At 41.7% G+C, this 26,193-nt stretch overlaps 2 protein-coding genes across 2 annotated transcripts in view; both read right to left on the bottom strand.

The window, feature by feature from the left end:
* Positions 1–26,193, bottom strand: part of LOC138961867 (zinc finger-containing ubiquitin peptidase 1-like) — a 467,703-nt gene that overhangs the window by 85,197 nt on the left and 356,313 nt on the right. The window lies entirely within an intron of this gene.
* LOC138961868 (mannosyl-oligosaccharide 1,2-alpha-mannosidase IA-like) lies at positions 307–24,494 on the bottom strand. The gene is made up of 10 exons (XM_070333546.1): positions 23,851–24,494; positions 18,225–18,440; positions 15,969–16,049; positions 13,023–13,117; positions 8,543–8,760; positions 7,768–7,883; positions 6,445–6,553; positions 5,801–5,905; positions 5,155–5,327; positions 307–4,490 (listed from the first exon to the last, which is right to left on the bottom strand). The coding sequence occupies exons 1-10, from the start codon at positions 24,451–24,453 to the stop codon at positions 4,263–4,265; spliced, it is 1,944 nt and encodes a 647-aa protein (XP_070189647.1). The 5' UTR covers positions 24,454–24,494; the 3' UTR covers positions 307–4,262.

Genomic DNA, 26,193 nt, shown 5'->3' with positions numbered 1-26,193 from the left:
GTACACATTATGAAAAACAGCCACCTCAACAAGAGTGACAAAAAGATACAACGTACAGCACGAAGAATCAACAATTGCCGTGTTGCCTGTCGTAATCATTTAACAACTGAACTGACTATTGCCCTTAGTAACAGCGTTCCCTAGAATTTGAATACAACGAAAAAATGAGATGCGATCAGAAGTACGTGACAGACAAACAGTGTCACAGACAGACAGATAAACAAAGCAACAAAGATAGAAGTATTCTGGGAGTGGGGACGAGGGTGGGGGGATGAGGGGGATGTGGGGGGGGGGGGGGGGGTGAGGGTGAGGGGGGGATGAGGGGTGGGGAGGAGAACGGGGAAGAAAGTGAAACGTTTTGCAAATATAACAGCTGATGAATGTGGATACTGTACATGAACCATTTCTATGTTTTTTTGTAGTTAAATTTCAACATTGAATGAGTGTGACATACATAGCTGGAAATTTGATTTTGATTCGACACACATGATAAGTCAAATTCATCAACAACTATCATTCAATATGGCGGGCTAGCTTCAGGAAAGTGTACAAAACAAACACTATTCCAAAAGCTGGTAAAAAATAAGAAGAAGAAGAGAAAAAAAAAGCAAGGATTTTCAAAAACGTTCACACAATCCCAGAGAAAAATGTGTAATATCAGAACTCAATAAACTCTCTAATTACAAAGTACTCTTTCACGATGACACCTGTTACAGGTCGACTAGTTCAAGCATGTGAGTATGTGATAAAGTTTTGCCAGCTTTAATTTTGTTGGTTGCAATCATTATTCAGCTGCACAGTAAAGTGTTCTTGCTTGACTGAGAAATACAAATATCGATCAACAGATAATCATATAACTTCTCTGAAACACATGAACGTAGCGCTCTTATGTCAGCACAGCAGATTTCATGATGAAACTTATAATCTGAAGCCTTACAAATATGCAGATGTTTGCTGCTTTTTTCTGTATCCTCTCAATGTCATCTCCACTTCTTTCACCTTTCTTGGGAAAAGGTTTACCGACGCTCAACAGCTAGCTCCGCCATTAGTGTAAATGAACAGGGCAAGAGGCGAACGAGAACAAGAAGAAGAAGGGGGGCCCGGTAGCTCAGTTGGTAGAGCACGGGACTTGTGATCCGAGGGTCACGGATTCAAATCCGGGCCGGGACAGACATGGGTCAACTCTATTATGAGCAGACTAAGAGACGGTATCCATGTTCCACCCCCATGTCGCCATTGTGGCACGTAAAAGAACTTGGTCATTCTGCCAAGTGCAGGTTGCTGATTACACTTAAACACGCATACACCGGGGTAGCGCGACTCTGTTGCTGTTAGCTTTGCACTGGGAGGAAGCAAGCAGCGTTAGGACAATAAAGTAATGAAAAAAAACCACACAAAAACGCACACGCCGCTCCACATATGCACCACCTCAACTTCAGAAGGTCTACAGACCAGGAGGTTCACATTCTTGCTTTCGGAAGGCACATGCCTTGCTGACACACGATCTATGGAGCGCTCATTTCAACGTAATGCCGACTTTTGGAAGCCCTGTGAGCCCTCCACAAAAACGTTATGGTCATATCGGCAAGATAAACTCCGAAACTTTGCGTCGGTACAGATCTGCCTGGCAGAACATTCTCTGAAAACAGTCCTGACAGTACGCATAACAAATATATGTAGTGCGTCCCGAGACCCACTCTTTTCAGGTTTAGTGACTCGCGGCAACCCCTCCATGAATTTCTACAACATTTTTCCAGCTTCTAGTGTGTATAGGTCGCAAGTACGCACAGTTTTGGGAGCCCTGATAAAAACGAAAGACCCATGATAATTCATACTGAGAAGATGTGTGCCCAACTGAAACTGAATAAAATGAATCGAAAGGTATGTACAGGGAAATCAGTACAAGGGGCAACATATTCAATGCCCGAACAACCTCAAACAAGACCAAACAAATCTGCTGCTGTGAGCAGATATAAAACAGGAATGTGTCAACCGACACACAAACTTTGATTTCAATCTAACAAGAGGACTTTCGGTAAATGCTACAGACTAATAATGCACAGTACCAGGTAACATGCATTATGTCAAATCTTCCACTGTGACCTTGAAAGTTAATGACAGTAATGAGCCTGTTTATGTTCAATGTTTGGGACACAGTACAGCTTATACACAGTATGTAGACAGCCTCATCAAATTTGTTTTTAAGCTCTTTGAGCAATTATCAGAAATTTGGCACTGACCTGATCATTTAAAACAAAAGTTCAAGAAAAATGAATCTTCTTCTTCTTCGTTCATGGGCTGAAACTCCAACGTTCATGTATGTTTTTGCACGAGTGGATTTTTACTTTTATGACCGTTTTTACCCGCAATTCAGGCTGCATGCGCCGATTTTAGGGGAGAAAATTAGTCTGAAAAAAAAAAGACATTGCCAAATGTGCAAACCACAGTTACCCCTCTTTTTTCAAGACCAATTTTTTTTACATAATTCCAATTAAGTCAAAAGAGGGAGGCTCCCAAATTAACAGGTGGAAAAAAGCCGACAAACATAGGGGTAAAATGTAAATTTTCAACCCCTAAAGTTAAATGCCCGTTTTATGACACAGAACATCATTTATGTAGATTAGCATCACTCATTCAACAAGCTAGAAGAAGGAAATGAAACGACATACACTGAAGAAAATGTATGAAAGTTAGTGTGAGAAGTAAAACATGCAAGAGATTTGTTACATTATGTTGAACTACTGACCAAGAACTACATACCTTTGTACCTCAAAAATCTCAGATACAGACCAAGAGCTCAAGCAACTATCTTCAGCGTGTTAATAATGTTATACGAAAGGTCGGGGTGGAAGAATTGAGCGAGTCGAAGATTATTGTTTCTTTTCTTTCTTTGACACACAATTATTGCAACTCAATATGCAGTCATACTATGGCACACAAAATATTGTGTGGGGCGAGCGAGGTTAGTGGATTACCTATAACATGGTGTTTACATTTCTTTTGTTGTTGTTGATCATTGTTTTTGTTATGATTTGTTTTGAGGTTGTTGCCGTTTTGTTGTTGGGGGTGTGCTTTTTTCTTTCTTTCTTTCTTTTAGAGTTTTTTTCTCTCACGTTTTGTGTGTGTGTGTGTGGTTTTTTTTGTGTGGTTTGGGTATTGTGGTTTTTTTCGGGGGAGGGGTTGGTTTACTTGTTTGTCTTGTGTATGTCTTTCTTTGTTTTACCGTCAAGCGTAGTGCTCTACTTGGCACATGTTTCTGAGAGAGAGAAGAAAAAAAACCCACACCTATGTGGACACTATTTCTCTTCTACACGACGCAGCTTGCATGACTGTGACTTATTGCATATACATTAAATGAAACCTTGTATCAAACACAAGGCAGCATGCATACAGCATCTTTGCACATGATCTGACTACAACAAGGCGGGTGTGCCGTTAAAATATAGGGCAGTGGGAGTAAAGAACTCAGCTGTACTACTGTCAGCAGAGTTCATACATCTGGCATCTATTTGAACGTCACTGGTCGTTAGCTCAGTGGAACAATTTTTCACTCTTATCTCAGAGCAAAAATACTGAATCTCAGCTCAGCCAAACACTTTTCATTCTCAAATCGGCAAAACACCCCCCTCTTGACTTCTTATAACACATTTCTCCTATACTCTTAGCTCATTAAAACACACTTCCCTCTTAGCTCAATGAAACACTTTTCACCCTTTGCTCTAAACAACACTTTGCATTCTAAGGTCATCAAAACACACTTCCTTCTTAGCTCAATGAAACACTTTTGCTCATTCTTCCCTCAGCTAAAAGCTTAGCTTGTTAAAACACACTTCCCTCTCAGTTCAATGAAACACCTTTCACCCTTTGCTCTAAACAACACTTTGCATTCTAAGGTGATAAAAACACACTTCCCTCTTATCTCAATGAAATACTTTTGCTCATTCTTCCCTCAGCTAAAAGCTTAGCTTGTTAAAACACACTTCCCTCTCAATTCAATGAAACCCTTTTCTCTAAACAACACTTTGCATTCAAAGGTGATAAAAACACACTTCCCTCTTAGCTCACTGAAACACTTTTGCTCATTCTTCCCTCAGCTCAACGCTTTTCAAAACATCTTACTCACCTGCACCTTCACCAGACACGCAATTGTCATCCCTCTCTCTATCTTCCACCACCAAATGTCCCCCCCCCCCCCCCCCCCGCATTCTGCTCTGTTTCGATGTTGCTTCTAATCTCAATCAGGTGCAGTGCGTCGCTATCCACTAGATAGAAGCAGGATGGTTTCCCTTGACGGGGAAAGGATGGGCCTCCGTGTTGAACACCCATTTGTCCAAGGGGATAAGGTCGTCGTCAGAGAATATCAGGTACAGGTATTTCAACGTCTCTGCCATGAAGAAACTTTGTTGAACGTCATCCTTCTGCGGGACGACTTGGTACACGTCGCGGATTCCGGTGTAACCGCCCTCTGTGCGTGAATGCTTCTCCAAAGCCTGTGGTGTGGAATTGAATAAAAGAAGTTGAAAATATTGTACAGTGGAACACCCTTTTTAAGACCCCCCAATTTAAGACCCCCTCCCTTTCAATACTTACTTTTTCAGATTTTCTGTTAATACCTCAGTAGATTTACCCCTGTTTTAAGACTTTTTAAGACCCGGTTTTCTCAGACTTTTAGAAGTCGTAGAAAGGCGGTTCCACTGTATTACTTTTGCATTTAAGCTGTCAAGCCTGTCAAAACAACAATGTCATCTAATACTGCAAACCGTGGCTCACATAACGGAATGCCAAACCTTTGAATTTACCGGTTTAGTCGTTTGACTGAATCAGAGCTGTGATAAAAACATACTCTTGAGTATTCTTCATACTCGGATATACTTTCACAGGTTAAAAAATCTCAGTCTTTACTCATTATAGCCTGTTTGCTCGACAAGAAGAAAGCAGAAAGAAGAAAAACATCAACTGTCATATCTACTGTGCAATATACTGAAAGTGTGTGAAATAAAATGCACCGATACTACGAACAGTTGTTACAAGGCCTGAGCATATGCAGCAGATAGACAGAATGAAAGAGATAGTAACAGACAGAGAGAGAGAGAGAGCGCAACACACACAAGCAAGCAAGCACACACACACACACACACACACACACACACTGACCTGAACAGCCTCCCATGCCCAGTCTCTGTATTTCTGATCCTTGGTCAGACGCCACATGTAGAAGTGGGTCTCCACAACCTCTGGCCTGAGGATGTAGTATTTCTCGTTGGACCGCGTGGCTACTGCTTCCGAAGTAGTGTCAAAGCGGAACGCCTCGGGCCCAAGCTTAACAGCTGCAGAGAAACAACAGTCGTTATAAATCAACTGATTGACTGCATTGGCTGTAGAATTGTAAGGAAGAATAAATATAAAAATTTTTTTTGCAGAAATGCACTCACACAGTCTCATGCACACACAGACAGACAGACAGACATACACACACATAGACATGCACTCCTAATTTCAATACTAAACTATCATACCACAATAACCGTTTAAGGGCTTTAGATCTAAATATATTTATCACCACAATTTCACATCAGATGCATCACTCCACAGCATCTGTGGTCTACAATACACTGTTATGACAATGACTGTTAATCACAATTTTTTTTTCAGAATTAAGTGCAAAAACAAAACAAACATGTTTTGTCTAAACAAAAACAAAATATTTTCAATTCTTTTTTTTACTGATACATATCTTAAAATGAAAACCATCTTCTCGCATGACTTATGTCACTTGATTTACATTTAAGTTAGCACTTACCTGTTCTATCATAAGACTCATGACAGGTGTGGGCTATATCTGCTCCTAGTTTCAGGTATTTGGTTTCATTATCCGACTCCTTGGCACCCAATGCCAACATTCCACCTAGACAACAAAACAAACAACAACACATATCACACAAGCATACACAGTTTACATGTGCCTTTACCACATGCTCCGAGTTTGAAATGTTTACACTTGTCTGATTTTCCCCCATATTTGACTCCATGTGACTACCGGATGATCAAGGCACTATGGGAAGTATAGCTCATCCACCACCAACAAAAATATCCCTTCAAATGATCATTCAAAAGCACAAAGAAAATATTACATGCCATAAGTTAGCCATGATTCTCAGAAAATCTTACAACCTTGTAATTCAGGATCCTTATATCATATTACACTGTCGGGTTTGTATTGGTTGTGAAGGAGTGAATACTCTTGCTTTCAATGAGGCAAGCTTTCTACACGTGTACCTTGTCAATGTGTTTCAAGTCAAACCCCTCCGCTAGTGACTGGCCAATAAAGTCACACGAAATTTTTAAAGCAAGGGTAATCACTCTTTCACAACAAATACAAACCCGATGGAGTTATTTCTGAACATCGTCTATTGTCATGGCTATGTCCGAGAGTGCAACACATACCACTGAAGCATCCCAGATGGTCCATCTTGTGTTCCAGACGGCCAGACTTGTACTCAGCAAAATACTTCATGCCCGACTTGGATGTCTGCATCATTTTGTCCAGCATGGCCTGAACAAATTTTAATATGAGATTTAAGATGACAACTCAAACATGAACAAAAGTAGGTAGATTACTACTGCCATAATTATTTTACCACCAAAATATTTGCAGTTCATGGTTTTGGTAATACATCTTCAAATTCATTTATATAATAAATAAAAATATCACAAGCCTATTCCCCACTACTGTCCACAATTCAAACTCATTATAATGGCTATGAAGTCAATTGTTAAATGGCTATCGGTCCAAAGCCATTAATAGAAGCAGGATACATATATACCCATGAAAGTCCCTTCTTCTAGATCTTGTTTTATGCGCAATCAAATGACGTTGCTCATCTTTTCAAAATGTGTATCTTCACAAATATGTAGAGTGTGAGCAGAGGGAAAGTATCTCTGTCACGATCCTAAATTTGTCTACTCCCTCCCTAAGTGTAAGTGAGACATGGATGTGTTCCTGACTGAATGCGTAAGCACAATGCAAGGAATGGCCAGAGAGGTATGTGGGAGGTGTGTTTATAACCTGCCCTGTTATATAGTGCTATTTGTCTTATGTAAAAACAATGTCCTGTTTGTATTATTGTTATGTACCACGCCTGAATTTCTCTGAGATAATAAAGTATTCTTATTCTTATTCTCTCTCTCTCTCTCTCTCTCTCTCTCTCTCTCTCTCTCTCTCTCTCTCTCTCTCTCTCTCTCTCTCTCTCTCTCTCTCTCTCTCTCTCTCTCTCTCTCTCTCTCTCTCTCTCTCTCTCTCTCTCTCTCTCTCTCTCTCTCTCTCTCTCTCTCTCTCTTATACTAGCCCACTAATTATGTATTCATGTAGTAGTAGTTATTATAGTAGATTTAGTCCCTCTATAGGGTGAGGGCCAGATGGAAAGTATTCCTATGCTTATTCTGTTACCCTCGCAAAATAAAGAATTGTCATTGTCTCTCTCTGTCTCACTCACTCACCCTCCCCTCCCTCCTTCCCATAACAAGTGTTGACTTCCTTTCCTTTCCACATGAGCAATGCATCATGACAGCTCCATTGTTAATCTTTTTGCCTTTGAGCAGAGGGAAACTACTTCTGTCATGAAATTGTTCTGCTCTTCCACACACCCTGCCCCCACCTCCCTCTCTCACCCCCCCTCTCCCCCCCCCCCTCTCCCCCCCCCTCTCTCCCCCCCCCCCTCCCCCCCCCCCCCCTCCCATCTCTCTATCCGTATGACTATAGCAACGCACCGTGACAGCTCCATCGTACATCTTCTTGGCCTCCAAATCCTCCTTGCCCGACAGCAAATAGGACTTCAGCAGGTACTCGTAGAAGCTGTCGCCCAGCGCACCGATACTGACGTGATCTGCACAGACACAACACTGCCTTCAAGTCCACATTCACTGAACAATGAAACTTCATGCAGCAAAACAGAGGTAGCCACCAAAGATAAGGCCCAAAAAGTATAATGTTTGAACCCTTCACCTCTCTTAAATGATCAGTAGTTAACTTGACAATAAATATAATCATGAAGTTAACAAAACTGATTCCCCTTGGACCTCTCCTCCCCTCCCCCCCCCTCCCCCCCCCCCCTTTTAAATTTTTTTATTGTCTCTCTTTCTCCACTCCAGCTGTATACATATTTTGTGTGGTTGTGTCACTACATAACTCTCTCATCACTTTCCAACTCTCTAATTTTAGGGGGCCCGGTAGCTCAACTGGTAGGGCACTAGACTTGTGATCCACGGGTCGCAGGTTCGAATCGGGGCCGGGACGAACACGGGTCAACTTTATGTCCAGACTCAGAGACGGTATCCGTGTTCCACCCCCATGTCACCACTGTGGCACGTAAAAGACCTCAGTCATTCTGCCATAAGTGCAGGTGACTGATTACATCTAAACATGCATACACCTGGGTAGCGCGAATCTGTTGCTGCTAGCTTTCCACTGGGAGGAAGTGACCCGAATTTCCCACCGATGGGACAATAAAGTAATGAAATGAAAAATGAAATTTTCACTACTTACGCTGGCCCCACTTGCCGGTCTTGGGGTTGAGGTAGTTGGGGTAAAGGCCGCTGGGTTTCTCCAGCTGATTCAGCACAGAGCGCACCTTCTGCACTTTCTCCAGGTATTTCTTGTCTCCGGTGATGGCGGACAGGTAGTAGAACTCCAGGTGCAGCGAGCCAAACTCCGACAGAATGGAGCAGCCGCCCGAGGCCCAACCCCAGTTTCGTGTACCGCCACTGTCGATTGATCATTGCTCACACATTAGGTCGTTCATAAAATACTCATTTAACACTTTTTTCCCAGCTAGGTTACATCGGAAGTCAAGCCTACAATCTGCACATTATTAACATTCACACGTTACAAATCTTGCCCCAAATCCAACTTTCGTTTTAAGTTTGTGTTTACTGTAAGAAGGGACTTTCTTTCTTTATTTGGTGTTTAACGTTGTTTTCAACCACGAAGGGTTTTATCGCGACGGGGAAAGGGGGAAGATGGGATAGAGCCGCTTGTCAATTGTTTCTTGTTCACAAAAGCACTAATCAAAATTTGCTTCAGGGGCTTGCAACGTAGTACAATATATTACCTTACTGGGAGAATGCAAGTTTCCAGTACAAAGGACTTAACATTTCTTACATACTGCTTGACTAAAATCTTTACAAAAATTGACTATATTCTATACAAGAAACACTTAACAAGGGTAAAAGGAGAAACAAAATCCGTTAGTCACCTCTTACGACATGCTGGGGAGCATCGGGTAAATTCTTCCCCCTAACCCGCGAGGGGTCTGTAAGAAGGGACACATCCGCAACATTCTGGACAGTATTTTGCATTAACTTTCCACCAGGACAATTTTTTGCATGCCTGTGCCTGTGATATATATATATATATCCCATGAGCTGCTTCTTTGTCTCTGTAATACCACTATGGGTATATGTGTTGTATTTTTTGGCTTCAATAAATACATAATGGGCTCAAAAAAATACATCATACAGTAGTACCGATTCCGGTTTGGCCGAGGAACTATACTTCTGTCTACCCTTGACCCTGCACCGAACATGTTTCAGTGGATTGAAGAGCATTGCTCACATGGCTAAACAAAAGAAAACACAACATTCACAGAAGACAAAACCATGATACGTATCTGAGGTATGCGATTCAATAAACAAAGCGTTTATCTTTACACTTTGGGTGCAGGTAGAGTCAAAAAAGAACAAAAGCGAAGAATCAACTGACTGCAAACAAACCTCGCTGTTCTGATTGGAGGTGAAGCTAGAGTAACCTCCCTTCCACGAACACTGCACCACTGATCTAAAAATGCACACTGATCTAACAAAACAACAATTAAATGGCACGTTGCACTGACACAAGGTGAATCAATGAAACACTATGCAAGACTGAAAATGAAGTGGAAACAACTGTTAACTGCACAGTATGTCGAGTTCTCCAAGCACAGTTTCATCTAACCTTACGAAACACAAAGTTCAGTTTGAACAGAAGCACGATGATCGACAGACAAATCCATAACAATGACAAGGTCTGTGTGTAGCGAGCAGCGTCTGCAGTTAAAACGCACTCACACAAATGCCAAATGCCAACAGCACTGGTTCTAAATCTACATTGCAACCTTAGGTAAATTCAGCGACACTCAATTAAACAATGATTGTACCATGTAAACAAACAACATGGTGCAAACATTCAGTCATGATTCACCTATCAATAGCAACAGCCTCAGTGCAGAACTCAAGAAGTTTGCAGCAAGCACTTCCATTCCTTTTTTCTTTAAAAGGCCCAATATGCAACTACAGCATCAACATCAATATCTTGCACAGGCATTGTCAGTGTTACCCAAAGGCAAAGGGGAAGAACCCCATTATCACTGACCGATTACCTTGAAGCTTGATTAGATTTTAGATCTGCAGCCAGAATACTGAGATTGCCTTCTGCAAAGTTAACAAATGAAGCACATGATGTACGCTCAAAATCAAATAAATTGTTTCAGACCTTTTTAATTTGACATCCAACCTAAGCAATTCACTCGCGCGCACGCGCGTGTATGTTTGCGTACGGGTCGGTGTCTGTGTGTGTCCGTGTCTCTCTGTGTGTTCAACAAGCAAAGATGCATTGCGTCAGTGTACTTTTTTCGCTGGCCGGTTCGCTTCGTCATCCAGCACAGGCTGTTTCATCCATTTTTAGAGCATGTCCAACTGTTTTGCTTTACACTGCAGTAAGTTCATGGTTATATGAAGGTATCCAAGAGCTCAGCAAACGTGTATTTCATCCTGATGGAGTAAAATCAGTCCAAACGGCATTCAACACGCAGTTTGAAGGAACGGCCATTGATACCGTTTTAGACAGAATTGATACTACCAGTATGGGTTAATCAACGCAAGCACGATCAACGGGCTCGTGGATCCCTATGATATTCATCCGCTGGGTTTTGACTGAAATACAAGCCATATAAAAAAAACACACTCGTGTAACCTATACATATATGGCAGCTGTCTTTAGCATACAATGGTGGTAGCGTTTACAAACGAGTCCAACCCCAGCAAAACGCTCAGCTGTCTTTAGCGTAGCGTTTACAAACGAGTCCAACCCCAGCAAAACGCTCAGCTGTCTTTAGCATACAATGGTGGTAGCGTTTACAAAGGAGTCCAACCCCAGCAAAACGCTCAGCTGTCTTTAGCATACAATGGTGGTAGCGTTTACAAACGAGTCCAACCCCAGCAAAACGCTCAGCTGTCTTTAGCATACAATGGTGGTAGCGTTTACAAACGAGTCCAACCCCAGCAAAACGCTCAGCTGTCTTTAGCATACAATGGTGGTAGCGTTTACAAACGAGTCCAACCCCAGCAAAACGCTCAGCTGTCTTTAGCATACAATGGTGGTAGCGTTTACAAACGAGTCCAACCCCAGCAAAACGCTCAGCTGTCTTTAGCATACAATGGTGGTAGCGTTTACAAACGAGTCCAACCCCACCAAAACGCTCAGCTGTCTTTAGCATACAATGGTGGTAGCGTTTACAAACGAGTCCAACCCCAGCAAAACGCTCAGCTGTCTTTAGCATACAATGGTGGTAGCGTTTACAAACGAGTCCAACCCCAGCCAAACGCTCAGCTGTCTTTAGCATACAATGGTGGTAGCGTTTACAAACGAGTCCAACCCCAGCCAAACGCTCAGCTGTCTTTAGCATACAATGGTGGTAGCGTTTACAAACGAGTCCAACCCCAGCAAAACGCTCAGCTGTCTTTAGCATACAATGGTGGTAGCGTTTACAAACGAGTCCAACCCCACCAAAACGCTCAGCTGTCTTTAGCATACAATGGTGGTAGCGTTTACAAACGAGTCCAACCCCAGCAAAACGCTCAGCTGTCTTTAGCATACAATGGTGGTAGCGTTTACAAACGAGTCCAACCCCAGCAAAACGCTCAGCTGTCTTTAGCATACAATGGTGGTAGCGTTTACAAACGAGTCCAACCCCAGCAAAACGCTCAGCTGTCTTTAGCATACAATGGTGGTAGCGTTTACAAACGAGTCCAACCCCAGCCAAACGCTCAGCTGTCTTTAGCATACAATGGTGGTAGCGTTTACAAACGAGTCCAACCCCAGCAAAACGCTCAGCTGTCTTTAGCATACAATGGTGGTAGCGTTTACAAACGAGTTTAGTTTAGTTTAGTTTATTTGTTGCTTAACGTCCAGCCGACTACGCAGAGCCATATCAGGACGAGGAAGGGGGGGATGAAGGGGGCCACTTGTCAAGCGATTCCTGTTTACAAATGCACTAACCCATTACTTGTGTCCCAGCAGGCTTTAGTAAAACTAAATTAATACCTACTGGAAGATTACCAGTTTCCAGTATGTTAAAATAGGCTTAACCTATCTACTGCTGGGCTTACATCAGAACACTAACAGATTAAACTATACATGAATCGCGAGACAAGCGGCAAGAGAAGAGATTTTTGGAAAAAATACAGGTGAATGAGCAAGAAGGCAGAAAAAGGAAAAGAATTCATGAAGAAAAAGAGAGCATGACAGGAAAGAGGAACCAAAAATCTACCTAACAGCAAACTAGAAAGCTCCTGCGGTTCCAAAAACAGGAGGGGCCTTTAATTTCATAACCGCAGTGCCCCACTGCGGGATTACAAACGAGTCCAACCCCAGCAAAACGCTCAGCTGGACTCAACAGCCTGCCTCTCGGCACAAATAACATCTTCAAGATGCACATGCAAAAACTTTGGCTTGACCCTTTCGCTGCCTGTACAACGTCAACTGACATCCTGGGTAACTTACTTTAACGGGCAACAAACCGTTCATTAAACAACAAAGAAGAAGACCAACAACAAACAAACAATGTATGCGTGTGAAGTGTATTCATTTATACATCTAGGGCACATTGTAAGTTGTCAATTCAAGTAAGTACAGGTAATGCTTCATATACCAATATTTACTAGCAGCGAACAAGTTAAACATTAAAGCAAAACGTGCATGATCAACGTACGTCTTCAAGTTGACCATGGAGTACGGGATGCCTGTCGGGGTGTTGAAGGCTGGCATCAGCTTGTCTGCGATGTTCGCCGCTTTCTGCTTGAACATCTGTCAACCATAACACAACGTAAGTTTGTTTGTTTGTTTGTTTGTTTGCTTAACGCCCAGCCGACCACGAAGGGCCATATCAGGGCGGTGCTGCTTTGACATATAACGTGCGCCACACACAAGACAGAAGTCGCAGCACAGGCTTCATGTCTCACCCAGTCACATTATTCTGACACCGGACCAACCGGTCCTAGCACTAACCCCATAATGCCAGACGCCAGGCGGAGCAGCCACTAGTATGCCAATTTTAAATTCTTAGGTATGACCCGGCCAGGGTTCAAACCCACGACCTCCCGATCATGGGGCGGACGCCTTACCACTAGGCCACCGTGCCGGTCCACAACGTAAGTGACCATATCAGTGTCTAGGATATGTTAAAAGTAGGATGATGTGTTTCGTACTGTGGAACGTTTAAGACCTTCAACCATTTGAGAAAATAACGTTGGAGTCTTAAAATGGGGTTAAATTTGCATAGGTTATGAACAGAAAATATGAGAAAACGGGGTCTTAAAGGTCCTTGTCTACATTTTTATACCGAAATCGCCATTTGACCATTAAAATGCAGAGTCTATTATCTACAATTATCAACAATACACCCCCTTTCGATCCGGAAAGACGAAGCCAGTGTAGACGTTTGAAAATTCATTGTAGTATTCCAGCGTAGTACATGTACTCATAGTAGGATATCCTTATTTGGAAAATGCCAAGCGCAAAACTCCTCTCAAATCCCGTGCATTGCGTGCGTTTAAAAAAAAGCGTTGACAGCGCTCCAGTGTCAAACTGTTGCTGCACTTGTTTGGGCTTGGCTATAAGCATAGTGACATGAATGTGATTGGTCAGTATTTTTAGGCAAAACACATGTTCTCAGCAAACAGAAAACAAAATATTGGAAGCGTGAGTCACGCTACTCAAAAATAAATTTTTTTACACATATATATATATTTTTTTTCTATAACTTTTTTCCCCATGGTTCATTCATTCATCATCTGACATAACATTTTAGCGAAATCTAACCATAAGATTATTGAAAAAAAGCAAAAATGTAGACGACCACCTTTAAACGCCAGAGAGTCTTAAATCGGGAGGTCTTAAAAGGGGGGTTCCACTGTATATAGAAAAGCTCAGGTACAATGGCTTGGGCTACAACAGTGACAGTGAGATGATGATGTGTGTTAAAATAGAACAAAAAGACATTTTCTGTATTCTTAACAAAACAAAGACTGCTGCTTGGCAGTACCCACACAGCAGATGAACTCAACTCTCACACTACTTTTATTTTAATTATCAGTGTGTCCTGTACCAAAAATATTCAGTGATAATTCTACAGCTGTTAAAACAAGACTCCTTTCAAGCTAGGTCACAAACTACAACCCAGGAAGTATCCTCTTTTGGATAAAGAGCTCACAAATACAAATGATACTCCAAGTCGACCGAATACCACAAACACACCTGCAATCATTCACACACAAAAACTGACAGTTTCGTAGAACACGAGTGGACACAAATCAATAAAATCCACCATATATATCTCCCTCTTGAGAATGACACACCTGTCATATCAGAGAGCAAAGCGGATGCTGGATTCAGGTAACTATTGACTCAGAGTCAGATACACCTTTCAACAGTCTCATCAGCACACAGCTTAGCACACATCTGTCTGACGGCCGCACAGGATATCTTTCTAAACAGTAATACTGATATATATATTGGGACGCTTCCTCGTGGAAAGTGTCGACAAACTAATCCAGCAGTAACAACCATAGTGTGGGTTTTTTTTCTCCCTTTTTTGTTGTTGTCATTTTCAGTTAGTTTCCTGCACTGCACTGTCCATATTCTAATTTTTTAATTCTCACAGACAGGCTATGGAAGAATTTGTACAGCATCAAGAAAACTTTGCCATCTTGTTTTCAGAAGGCTCAATCATTCAGCAAGCAAAATAATTAAAAATCACATTGACTGAGTCAGTGATGTTGTCTTTTCTTATCTTTTATTTTGAAGTAAATGCACGGAGTTGAGTTCTTAGACCACAATGTAGCAGCCATAGTGGGGGAGGCAGTGTATCTTCTTCTTCTTTTCTTCTGCGTTCGTGGGCTGAAACTCCCGCGTATACTCGTGTTTTTGCACGAGTGGATTATTACGTGTATGACCGTTTTTACCCAGCCATTTAGGCAGCCATACGCCGCTTTCGGAGGAAGCATGCTGGGTATTTTCGTGTTTCTATAACCCACCGAACTCTAACATGAACTACAGGATCTTTTCAGTGCGCACGTGGTCTTGTGCTTGCGTGTGCACACGAAGGGGGATAAGCCACTAGTAGGTCTGCACATAAGTTGACCTGGAAGATCGGAAAAATCTCCACACTTAACCCACCAGGTGGCCGCGGCCAGGATTCGAACTCACGACCTTTCGATTAAGAGGCCGACGTCTTACCACGTACCCCGCCACAGCGCCCGTCGGCAGTGTATCAAATGCCAAAGAACACACAGAGGGACCGAGGAGAAAAGCAAAAGAGAATCTATCGAGGAACATTGCTCATTTGAGCCATGTTATGCCAGAGTCTGACAAAATCTCATATAATTTAGGAGAATAGCCGAGACTACAAAAGAGTGCATGTTCCTGTGCATTCAATTATAAAAAGATAAGAGGAATTCTAACTAAATCGATCAATACATAAAGTTTATTTGTATTTTTGACCAAAATATCAAACAGACCTTGACATTAATTGTTCACCTTGACCGCTGCAGTCAGAGGAAAAGTCGTGACTATCTCGATCTGCGTAAAATGCCATATTATGGTCAAAAATACAAATAACGCACATGTATGTATAATAAAACACAAAAACAAATCATACCTGATCACCCGTCAGAGCGTAGGCCGCCAAAAGACCGCCCACGAAGCGGATATTGGTCTCAAACACTGACAGTTCCGATGACTGCAAAATAGACAATTACAATCAATTTACAGCAAAGAACTATAAACAGCCCCCAAACTACAATGCTGAAAATAATATCAGGATAACAATGCAACAGATTTCTGATGAAATCATTGCTTCTTTCAAACCTGCAACAAAAATACTATGTAACACAATTTGCCAAATTATTGGTTTAATGCCTTCAAGAACAGAAACCCTAGAGACTTTTAAATGCAATTAAATCTGCCACAAAACATGTACAGCATTGATCTCAAACCTGCCAGATAGGATTTTGACAATATAATATACATCCATCCACATCTGATGCCCATACATATACTTATCTACAAAGCTGACACCCCTGAGAGCTCTTACACTTGCAACATTTCTGACTGTTGTCCAAGCTATGAAAATATCAGAGCTAAATTCATTGAGGATGAAAACTTTAACACAGTGATGATAACATACCTTACCTGCAAACCTCACAAAAGACATACTTATTTGTGTGAATGCATTTTATTTTACACGCACGCACACATGCACCCACTTGAAGTTACACACCCATGCATGCATGCATGCATGCACGCACACACACACACACACACACACACACACACACACACACACACACACACACACACACACACACACACACAAATAACAGTCAAATGATGAAATCCAAACAAGACACATGATGAAGTAACTAAATCATGAATGAAAGCAAACAAAATACACATTTAAAAACATCAACCTGTCAAAAAATGTCTAACAACGGAAAATATTCAAGAGATAAATCTGCCTCAAACAATGTTAAACTTGGAATGTAAAGCACAAAATTGAATGACTGAAATACATCACCTCGTCATATGTATCGTTAGAAAGAAAAGGCTGCAAAAAATACATGTATTTTGGTTTTTGTTCATTTTCCTCAGTCTATAGAAGTTTAGAACAGACCTACAAATCAGGGGCAGGACCTGTTGAATCAGTCTATCAAACAGTCACTACAAATCATGAGCACAGTCTGTTGAACAAGTCCAGACCTACAAATCATGGGCATAGTCTGTTGAATTAGTCCAGACCTACAAATCATGGGCAGTCTGTTGAATTAGACAAGACCTACAAATCATGGGCACAGTCTGTTGAATTAGTCCAGACCTACAAAACATGGGCACAGTCTGCTGAATTAGTCCAGAACTACAAATCATGGGCACAGTCTGTTGAATTAGTCCAGAACTACAAATCATGGGCACAGTCTGTTGAATTAGTCCAGAACTACAAATCAGTCTCCCGTGGTGACAGTTAGACCACCAGACAGTGAATGAGTGATCCTGCTAGGAAGTGGAAAAACTGGTATGGACTTAAACGTGCTCTTGAATGTGAGCATTGGTCTGTTTGCATGCATAATTGCACATGTATGGGAAATGAGGTAGGATTCTATCCGATAAGTGTGCACCCAACGTTGATTCCCTGGAATTTCAGAAATATTCCCGCGGTATCAGGGCCTCAAACCCCCAAACAAAGCGACAATCTAGAAACAAAGCGACAAACTAGCTACAAAGCCAGACCGCTACCCACTGAGCCATGGACCCACTCTGGTCAATCAATCAATCGATCAATCAGATGATCTAACAATAAAAAAATAAATAAAAATGAAAACCCGCGGTACGATGACAAGAATGAGCCACTTGCAGGCACCCATGTCCTCGTAGTTAGATTCAGACGTTACGTTTCTAGTTTACCTGCGTTCGTCTGACCTAAAAACTAAAGGAACCTGAGGGACATAACCCACATGAAACAGATAAGAAAATTTAAAAAAAACCATTCAACTTCAAAAGGGTATCAAAAAAAGGCTAAGGGGTAATGCAAAATGTACTTTAGCTTACTTCTGCTGCTTCTCCTTCTGCGTTCACGGGCTGCAACTCCCACATACACTTATGTCTTAAGCTTAGCACAGATGGGCTTTAATGTGATACGGTCAACCCCGTGAACCTTCCACGTGGAAGGCACACGTCTCAACCACTAGGCCATTGTGCCTGCCAACACATTAGCTTACAAATACACTTAAACTCGAACACACACACTCACGCGAAAGCACACAAAGCCTTTGTCAAAGGCGCACACACACAAACACAAACACACACCCAAGTCCTCATAGTCATACACACAGCAAAACAACCACTCTGTGACTGTACCCACCACTTCAAAGCTGAGGTTTGTAGCAATCCAGTCTCGCGCTTTCTTGTACTCCTCCTCCAATCCCATGATGAAGAGCGTATCCACGGAGTCCACTATGGTTGCCCCGAGCGCCATGGTACCGAATATACTGGCCGAGTGACCACGCCGAGAAATGGGCCGCAGCTCGTTGGCACCCCACGCATACTTCACGTAACTGTCCCACGCATGTTTCATCATCTGAAAGACAATGCCAAAGTGTCATTAGATTTTTGGATGATAATTCCAAAACTGCAAAAGAGCTAGATGGTATATTTATCTGTTAATTACATTGCTATTCACAATACAGTGGTACGTGTGGTAACAGGACACCCTTGGGACCAGACGAAAGTGTTAGTATTGCAGATAACCTTTCATGATAGGGATTCTCCTGTTAAAGTAATGGACAAGAGTGACAGCCGGAAGTGTCTTTTATTGGGAGGTGTTCTCCCATCGCAGGGGCCTGACACTACAGGGACCACAGAACCTTGGTAGGAAAAGGTGACTGAATACACAACACTGACATTTTAATTATAATTTTGTACTGTGATCTATTCTTGCTCAAAAGGTCACCATGCACAAGTTATAGAAACGGTCAATACTATAGCACTCCTTAAGATGTATGGGTCCGTTCATGCACATGTTCATGTTAAAAATAAACCAAATTTCATATGAGAAAATTAAAATAAAATAATAAAATCATGTTCACTGTGCTCCGCCTATAGATCATAGATAACATATTATATATAACAGGGTAAAGATGGAGGGGCTGGAGCTTGAGGGGAGGGGGGATGACAGTGGCCACTCTATATCAGTTAATATCTGGCATGTCTTTCACACATGATGTCTGGATTCTCTCGATTCAAAGCTACCTCAGCAGACATTTGGATAATTTTCTAAACCCTCACTCTCATTTCCACAGAATTAATCTCTTTAACTCCCACAATTCGCCAGAATCTCAATTGACTGTGTGTGGTTTTAAGACCTCGAAACATTCTCAGAAAATCAGGTCTTACTCTTAGATAGAGGGAGTCTTAACATGGGGGTAAATTTACAGAGGTTATAAACAGAAAATCTGAAAAAGTAAGGTCTTAGAAAGGAGGAAGTCTTACATTTGTGGGTGTTAAAAGGGGGTTCCCACTGTATACATCTTGTGTAGGCTATTACCAAGCAAGCAGATGTTTTCCTGTCTGTGATATCTTGAGCAGCTCTCAGATTGGATGCTCAAAAATTAGGTCAAGATTTACGCTTCCTCTCTGGCATTTCCATTACACAAACCAGCAAATATTCTAGTGGTTATAAAATCATAGTGTTTTTACAGTGTGGTTGTTTGATTCAAAAGCCTTCAAAGATTGTAATTAAATGTAACACTATTCACACACATACATGTATGTTTTAACGTTCATGTTTATAACTATACACACAATGTAATTATGCCTAGAAAGACACATGTATCCACTCTCTGATTTCTTCTCTCACTGCAGGAATCCTGTTTTGGCCTTTGTCAAAATGTAACAACAATCATGCAATCATCACTTTCTATTTCACACAATCAGTTTTTCTCATTCTCAGTCTAGCAATAAAAACATGTGGGCTTGAATGTGCAAACAGCTTGTGACAAGTAGTATGTAATGTCTAGCAAATGCAGTTTTATCTGCCAGCTAATTCCCCCTCAAGACCCCATGACACAGCTGTTCTTCTTATCACCATGGAAACAGCCTATGTACTTCCCAGTGAGCAGAATAGGTCCACAGTCCCACCTGCAAACACATCTCAATAACAACCAACTGCCCTTTACCACCACCCCACAGTATCTGCAACCAGGTTGTTTCCATATGATTCATCTTTCCATAACTTGCACCTGTCTATAATGACAGTTTTTGGTCGGTCCCTTGGGATTGGTAGTTATCGACTGGTTCGACTGTCACTCTTATTGCTGACAGACGTTTCTTTCACCATAGTATAACCATAAGACTACTTTATGGACTGGGTGGCCGAGTGGTAACGCACTTGCGCTCGGAAGCGAGAGGTTGCGTGTTCAGGCCTGGGTCAGGCCGCAATTTTCTCCCCCCTTTCCTAACCTAGGTGGTGGGTTCAAGTGCTAGTCTTTCGGATGAGACGAAAAACCGAGGTCCCTTCGTGTACACTACATTGGGGTGTGCACGTTAAAGATCCCACGATTGACAAAAGGGTCTTTCCTGGCAAAATTGTATAGGCATAGATAAAAATGTCCACCAAATACCCGTGTGACTTGGAATAAAGTGTAAAAAATTCCATCTCACACGGCATTAAGTCTCAGGGCTTAGAAACATGAATACACGCATGCAGGAAAAAAAAAATGGGTAGCGCCGTATACTGTATGGCAGCTCGCTTTCCCCAGGGAGAAAGCAGCCCGAATTTCTGTGAGGTTACCCTCATGGACTATATAAAATCTTATCCTTATCCTTATGATTTCTCACACCTGCAGAAGAAGTTGGTCAGAATCTTTTTTTTTACAGAGTAAAAGAGTACATGTACTGTACCTCCAATTCTTTTTACATTTAGTCAAGTTTTGACTAAATGTTTTAACATAGAGGGGGAATCGAGACGAGGGTCGTGGTGTATGTGTGTGTGTCTGTGTGTGTGTGTAGAGCGATTCAGACTAAACTACTGGACCGATCTTTATGAAATTTGACATGAGAGTTCCTGGGAATGATATCCCCGGACGGTTTTTTCTTTTTTTCGATAAATGTCTTTGATGACGTCATATCCGGATTTTTGTAAAAGTTGAGGCGGCACTGTCACACCCTCATTTTTCAATCAAATTGATTGAAATTTTGGCCAAGCAATCTTCGACGAAGGCCGGACTTCGGTATTGCATTTCAGCATGGTGGCTTAAAAATTTATTAATGACTTTGGTCATAAAAAATCTGAAAATTGTAATTTTTTATAAAACGATCCAAATTTACGTTAATCTTATTCTTCATCGTTTTCTGATTCCAAAAACATATAAATATGTTATATTTGGATTAAAAACAAGCTCTGAAAATTAAAAATATAAAAAATTATTATTAAAATTAAATTTCCAAAATCGTTTTAAAAACTATTTTATCTTATTCCTTGTCGGTTCCTGATTCCAAAAACATATATATAGATATGATATGTTTGGATTAAAAACACGCTCAGAAAGTTAAAACGAAGAGAGGTACAGTAAAGCGTGCTATGAAGCACAGCGCAACCGCTACAGCGCCAAACAGGCTCGTCACTTTCACTGCCTTTTGCACTAGCGGCGGACTAAGTTCAGTTTCATTCTGAGAGTTCCACAGCTTGACTAAATGTAGTAATTTCGTCTTACGCGACTTGTTTTTTAATGATAACACGTTGATTCCATAAAATGCACATAACAGCTCTGCGTATTATTTTTGTAAAAAGTGGCATATTGACTTACGAAAGTTTGTATAGGTTTTGAGAAGAAAATTGCTGTAAATTTTATAAGAAAAGAACACACACACACACACACACACACATGAATACGCATTAATGGTTGAAGTGGTTCTCTTCAAGCCATACTCAGAGAGAAGACAGACCACATCACTATCGAACCACCCTTCTACCCTTTTTCTTCCCACCCCCATTGTTGAGGTACACCTCCCTGACCCTCCAGATGTAGACACAAACAAGCAAGCCCCTCTATTCTTCCTGTTGACGCATGTCATATTGTCAGAAAGTTATGGCCCTTTGCATACATGTATGATAAAGAAAAAACGAGAATTGTTTTCAATAGTTATTTTCTGGAAATAACTGTCAGGATTTTCAGCGGTCTGACAGAGTAAGAGCCCCTTAAACTCAGACAAGCTTTTCACAACATCCAGAGCATGTTCCATGCTTCCGACTGGCTTTAACCTGCGATCGGGACCAACAACTAACTATGATGTGTATGTTACACAGCGTGCGCTGAATATGATATGTACCATTTTCTTTCGAAAATATCATCATCGGAGCCACGAATTGCCACTGATGGCTAGCTGATCACTGGAAGTGTTCGCTAAGCGCATGTTTTCCTAAACTCACCTGACCTCAAGCCAAACCCACGTGACCTCGATCAAAACACAATGTGAGCGATCCCTATGTCCACTGCCAGCAAGTATTTCCGCAATAAATGAATTCGTGAATGCTGATTTTGTAAAGAAAACGGTATCATATTGTGCGTGCACTGCATAGCACTGCATAGCAAATTAGCAAACACATGTATCAGAGTCAGTTGTTCGTCCCGATCGCAAGATAAACTGCCGATCCGAAGCATGGAACATGCTCTGGATGTTGTCAAAAGCTTGTCCGAAGTAAAGGGGCTCTTACTCTTAGTTATTTCAAAAATTCGTCAATTGAGCTGAGAAACTGCAGTGTTTCTAGGACAAGGACTAGGAGCGGAATCATGAGTTAATTATGTCAAAACTCAATGGTCTCCACGGTAAACGTGACCATGTTGTCTCAATGTCTGTTGGATATCTCAGTATGCTTGGACTCTAAAAACTACACTGGAATTGGAAACCCCTGTGGGCGTTATCTCACAATAAAACACAACTTATTCAACTTTCAAGTAGTAATTAATGGCCCTTTCAGTTTCATGCTTATACATTTTGATTCATAGTCTGCTTATTGCTTCATCCATTCCTGTCCACACATGAAATCCTCTGCCTCAGTCCCTGCTAAACATTTCAAAACCCATTGTGTCAAATTTACACACAGAAGCAGAAACAGACAGATGAACAAATAAGAGATTAAGACTGATAAACTTGATTCAGGATAGTCTGATTCTCTGAAGCAGCATTGGCGTTAACCGGTAACTACGGGTATTTTACCGGTTGAAACAAGAAAAAAACGGAACAATATTGGCTGCCAGTATGACCTACAGGTTGATTTTTAGAACTACCCGTTTTTTTCGCTGGTAAAACTTAAACAATAAAACCAGTACTCTGAGTTAGACTCTTACTGGTTCCAATGACCAGCCTTCCGTTTTTTTCTGGACTATATTATTTGCATTATATAACTGTCTTATAAAGCGTGCATACCGGTTTAAAAAAATACTAGCGCCATCACTGTGAAGTACTGATCACATGGCCAATTTACAATCAACTTCAAAGCAACTTTGTTTGTCTTATACTCGTAACAAAGTTGGTAAAAAATTGCTGCACCTGTGCATTTTTCATTGTTTGTGGACAGTGCGATGGTCAGTCTACTACTATTAGAACTAGTAGTACAACTAGTATTACAGTACGGAAATACTGTCCAATTTTCACCCAGGAGTGAAGATTTGTCCTTATTATGGCCTGAGAGGCATAACAAAGCAAGGCAAAAGTGAGTGCGCATGCAGACAGTTCATAAATATAGCCTCCAACCATACAGTGTCGGGTTAAACTTTACTTAAACCACGTGAGAATTGAGGGCGGGGAGTTGCCACTGCCACTTAATTCAAGTCGATGCTAAATTAGGAGTAAATTGTTCAGACCGTTCACATGCTAACTTTTCACCGCTTTGATCACAGCAACTACTAAGTAAGCTATTTCCAACCAACTAAAGGTTGTAATTTGGCCATGTGAACACAGAACAGCACTTGATTCTCCTGTTGCCTTACCTTTCTAACTGTGTCTCTCTTCTCTTTGGCTGTGGAGTCCTGCGGTTCTCCTCCTTTGGCACCAACATGGCCTGCATGATCCTGTTCAACTTGCAATGCTTTCTGCTTTTCTTCCAACTTCTTCTTTTCTTCCTCCTCTTTCTGTTTTTGCAGGATTTTATCCTTGTCTTCTTGAATGTTACCCTGTAGTTTTTTGACTTCCTCCCCTTTGATGCCCTGTTTATCCAGTTCCTTTTTTACTTTTACGTTTGCCATGTCTTTTTCTATATTCATCTGTAACCTTATTTTGTCGTCAATTTTGTGTGGATCTACTAAATCATCGTCGTGACGCGGAATAACCTTTCCTTCATGACTATCGCCTTCTTGTTGTGGCAAAAACAGTCCTTCCCCAGCATCGCGAAATCGTTTTCGCACTTCCACCATCGTTACTCGATCTTGCAAATTGGGTAAAAAGAAGAACGCACCAAAGCAGACGATCCCAAACGTTGCAAAGACCAATAAGATGATGTATTTTTCCCGCAGACGAAGAGTTTTACGGCCAGCTGGCACAGGAACGCCGTTAACATAGCGTTGGTAAGTGGGGAGAACCCCACTCGCTGCCATGTTGTCTTGATGCAGACCCGCAGTGAATGTTATGATCGTCACAACTGGCTCGCGCAAGGCAAGAAAACGTACCAATAGTAGCACAGCACGTTCATAAGGCTGTCGCGAGCCTTTTGGCGTAGCCGCTTTGGTCGGCATACACGTTTTATAGTGATACACAAATTGAAAAATATTTAAACAAAGTTAGTGATTTGTAGTTTTAAGCACGTTAATAATGTGTATACACACCTAAAAACATCGATTCTTTCATATCATATCATACACAGTCAGTATCATGAGTATGGCCAGACATCTAATATAGGTCCCTGGGCTGGGTACATGACAAATGCTCGAACGACAAAAGCTCGAACGACACAATCTCGAACGACAAATGCTCGAATGGACAAATGCTCGACGCGACAAAAGCTCGACGCGACATATGCTCGAACGACAAATGCTCGAATGGACAAATGCTCGACGTGACAAATGCTCGACGCGACATATGCTCGAACGACAAATGCTCGACGCGACATATGCTCGAATGGACAAATGCTCGACGCGACAAAAGATCGAACGTGTCTGTGCGTGTCCTTCTCGGTGTTATTTTGCCTGTCTGTTTATTTTGTGCTATTTTAAAATCTGTCTGCAAGAGAGAGAGAGAGAGAGAGAGAGAGAGAGAGAGAGAGAGAGAGAGAGAGAGAGAGAGAGAGAGAGAGAGAGAATAGAAGAACAAGAAATTCCTCGGAGGTAGGAAAAACACCCCAGTCAAAGGGAAATAACCTTCTCAGTTGGTGGCAGTGACTGAGTGAGAATGGTTATTTCCCTTTGACCATTAAGATGTCCCTCTATAAGTCCTTGTAGAATCTTAATCCACCAATAACTCCCTAACCGTGTGTTTGACTGGTCCCAATTTTTGTAAGGACCGTCTCAGGAATGTATAGAACCTGTTCACCAAGTTTGGTGACGATCGGTCCGTTCATTCTTGAGATCTATATGCGAACACAAACACACAAACACACGGCAAACACACAAACACATCGTCCGAAACCTATACACACCCCTATACCGGGAGTGTAAAAAGAACGAAGAGAAAAAAGAAGGGGGAAGATCAGTCGTGTCGGGGTTTAGATTTGTCAATGTTATTATTTTGATTTGGCCCGGAAAGGTTCAGGTAAGCGACACGGGCAGATGACTGTTTGTTTGCTTGCTGTAAGTTAGTTTGTTTGTTTGTTTGCTTAACGCCCAGCCGACCACGAAGGGCCATATCACAGGGCCGTAGCAGCCCTACCGGCCACTCCGGCCATGGCCGGACCTGTGTTTTGTTAAAAAATTTAAAAAAAAAATCGTCTTCATAAGCTTCAGCGCTGTGTTAGGAGGAAGGAGGGGTCGTGACTTAGATCGCACAATGACAGCGTTAAGCGAGAAATTGTCACTAATAGTTGAGGAGAACATAATGGCCAGGGACCGTACCTTTTTATATTTAGTCAAGTTTTGACTAAATATTTTAACATCGAGGGGGAATCGAAACGAGGGTCGTGGTGTATGTGCGTGTGTCTGTGTGTCTGTGTGTGTGTGTGCGTGTGTGTGTGCGTGTGTGTGTGTGTGTAGAGCGATTCAGACTAAACTACTGGACCGATCTTTATGAAATTTGACATGAGAGTTCCTGGGTATGAAATCCCCGAACGTTTTTTTCATTTTTTTGATAAATGTCTTTGATGACGTCATATCCGGCTTTTCGTGAAAGTTGAGGCGGCACTGTCA

The sequence above is a fragment of the Littorina saxatilis genome, linkage group LG3 (assembly GCF_037325665.1).
Source record: "Littorina saxatilis isolate snail1 linkage group LG3, US_GU_Lsax_2.0, whole genome shotgun sequence".
Lineage (NCBI taxonomy): Eukaryota > Metazoa > Mollusca > Gastropoda > Littorinimorpha > Littorinidae > Littorina > Littorina saxatilis.
This window is presented reverse-complemented; position numbering and strand designations above follow the sequence as displayed.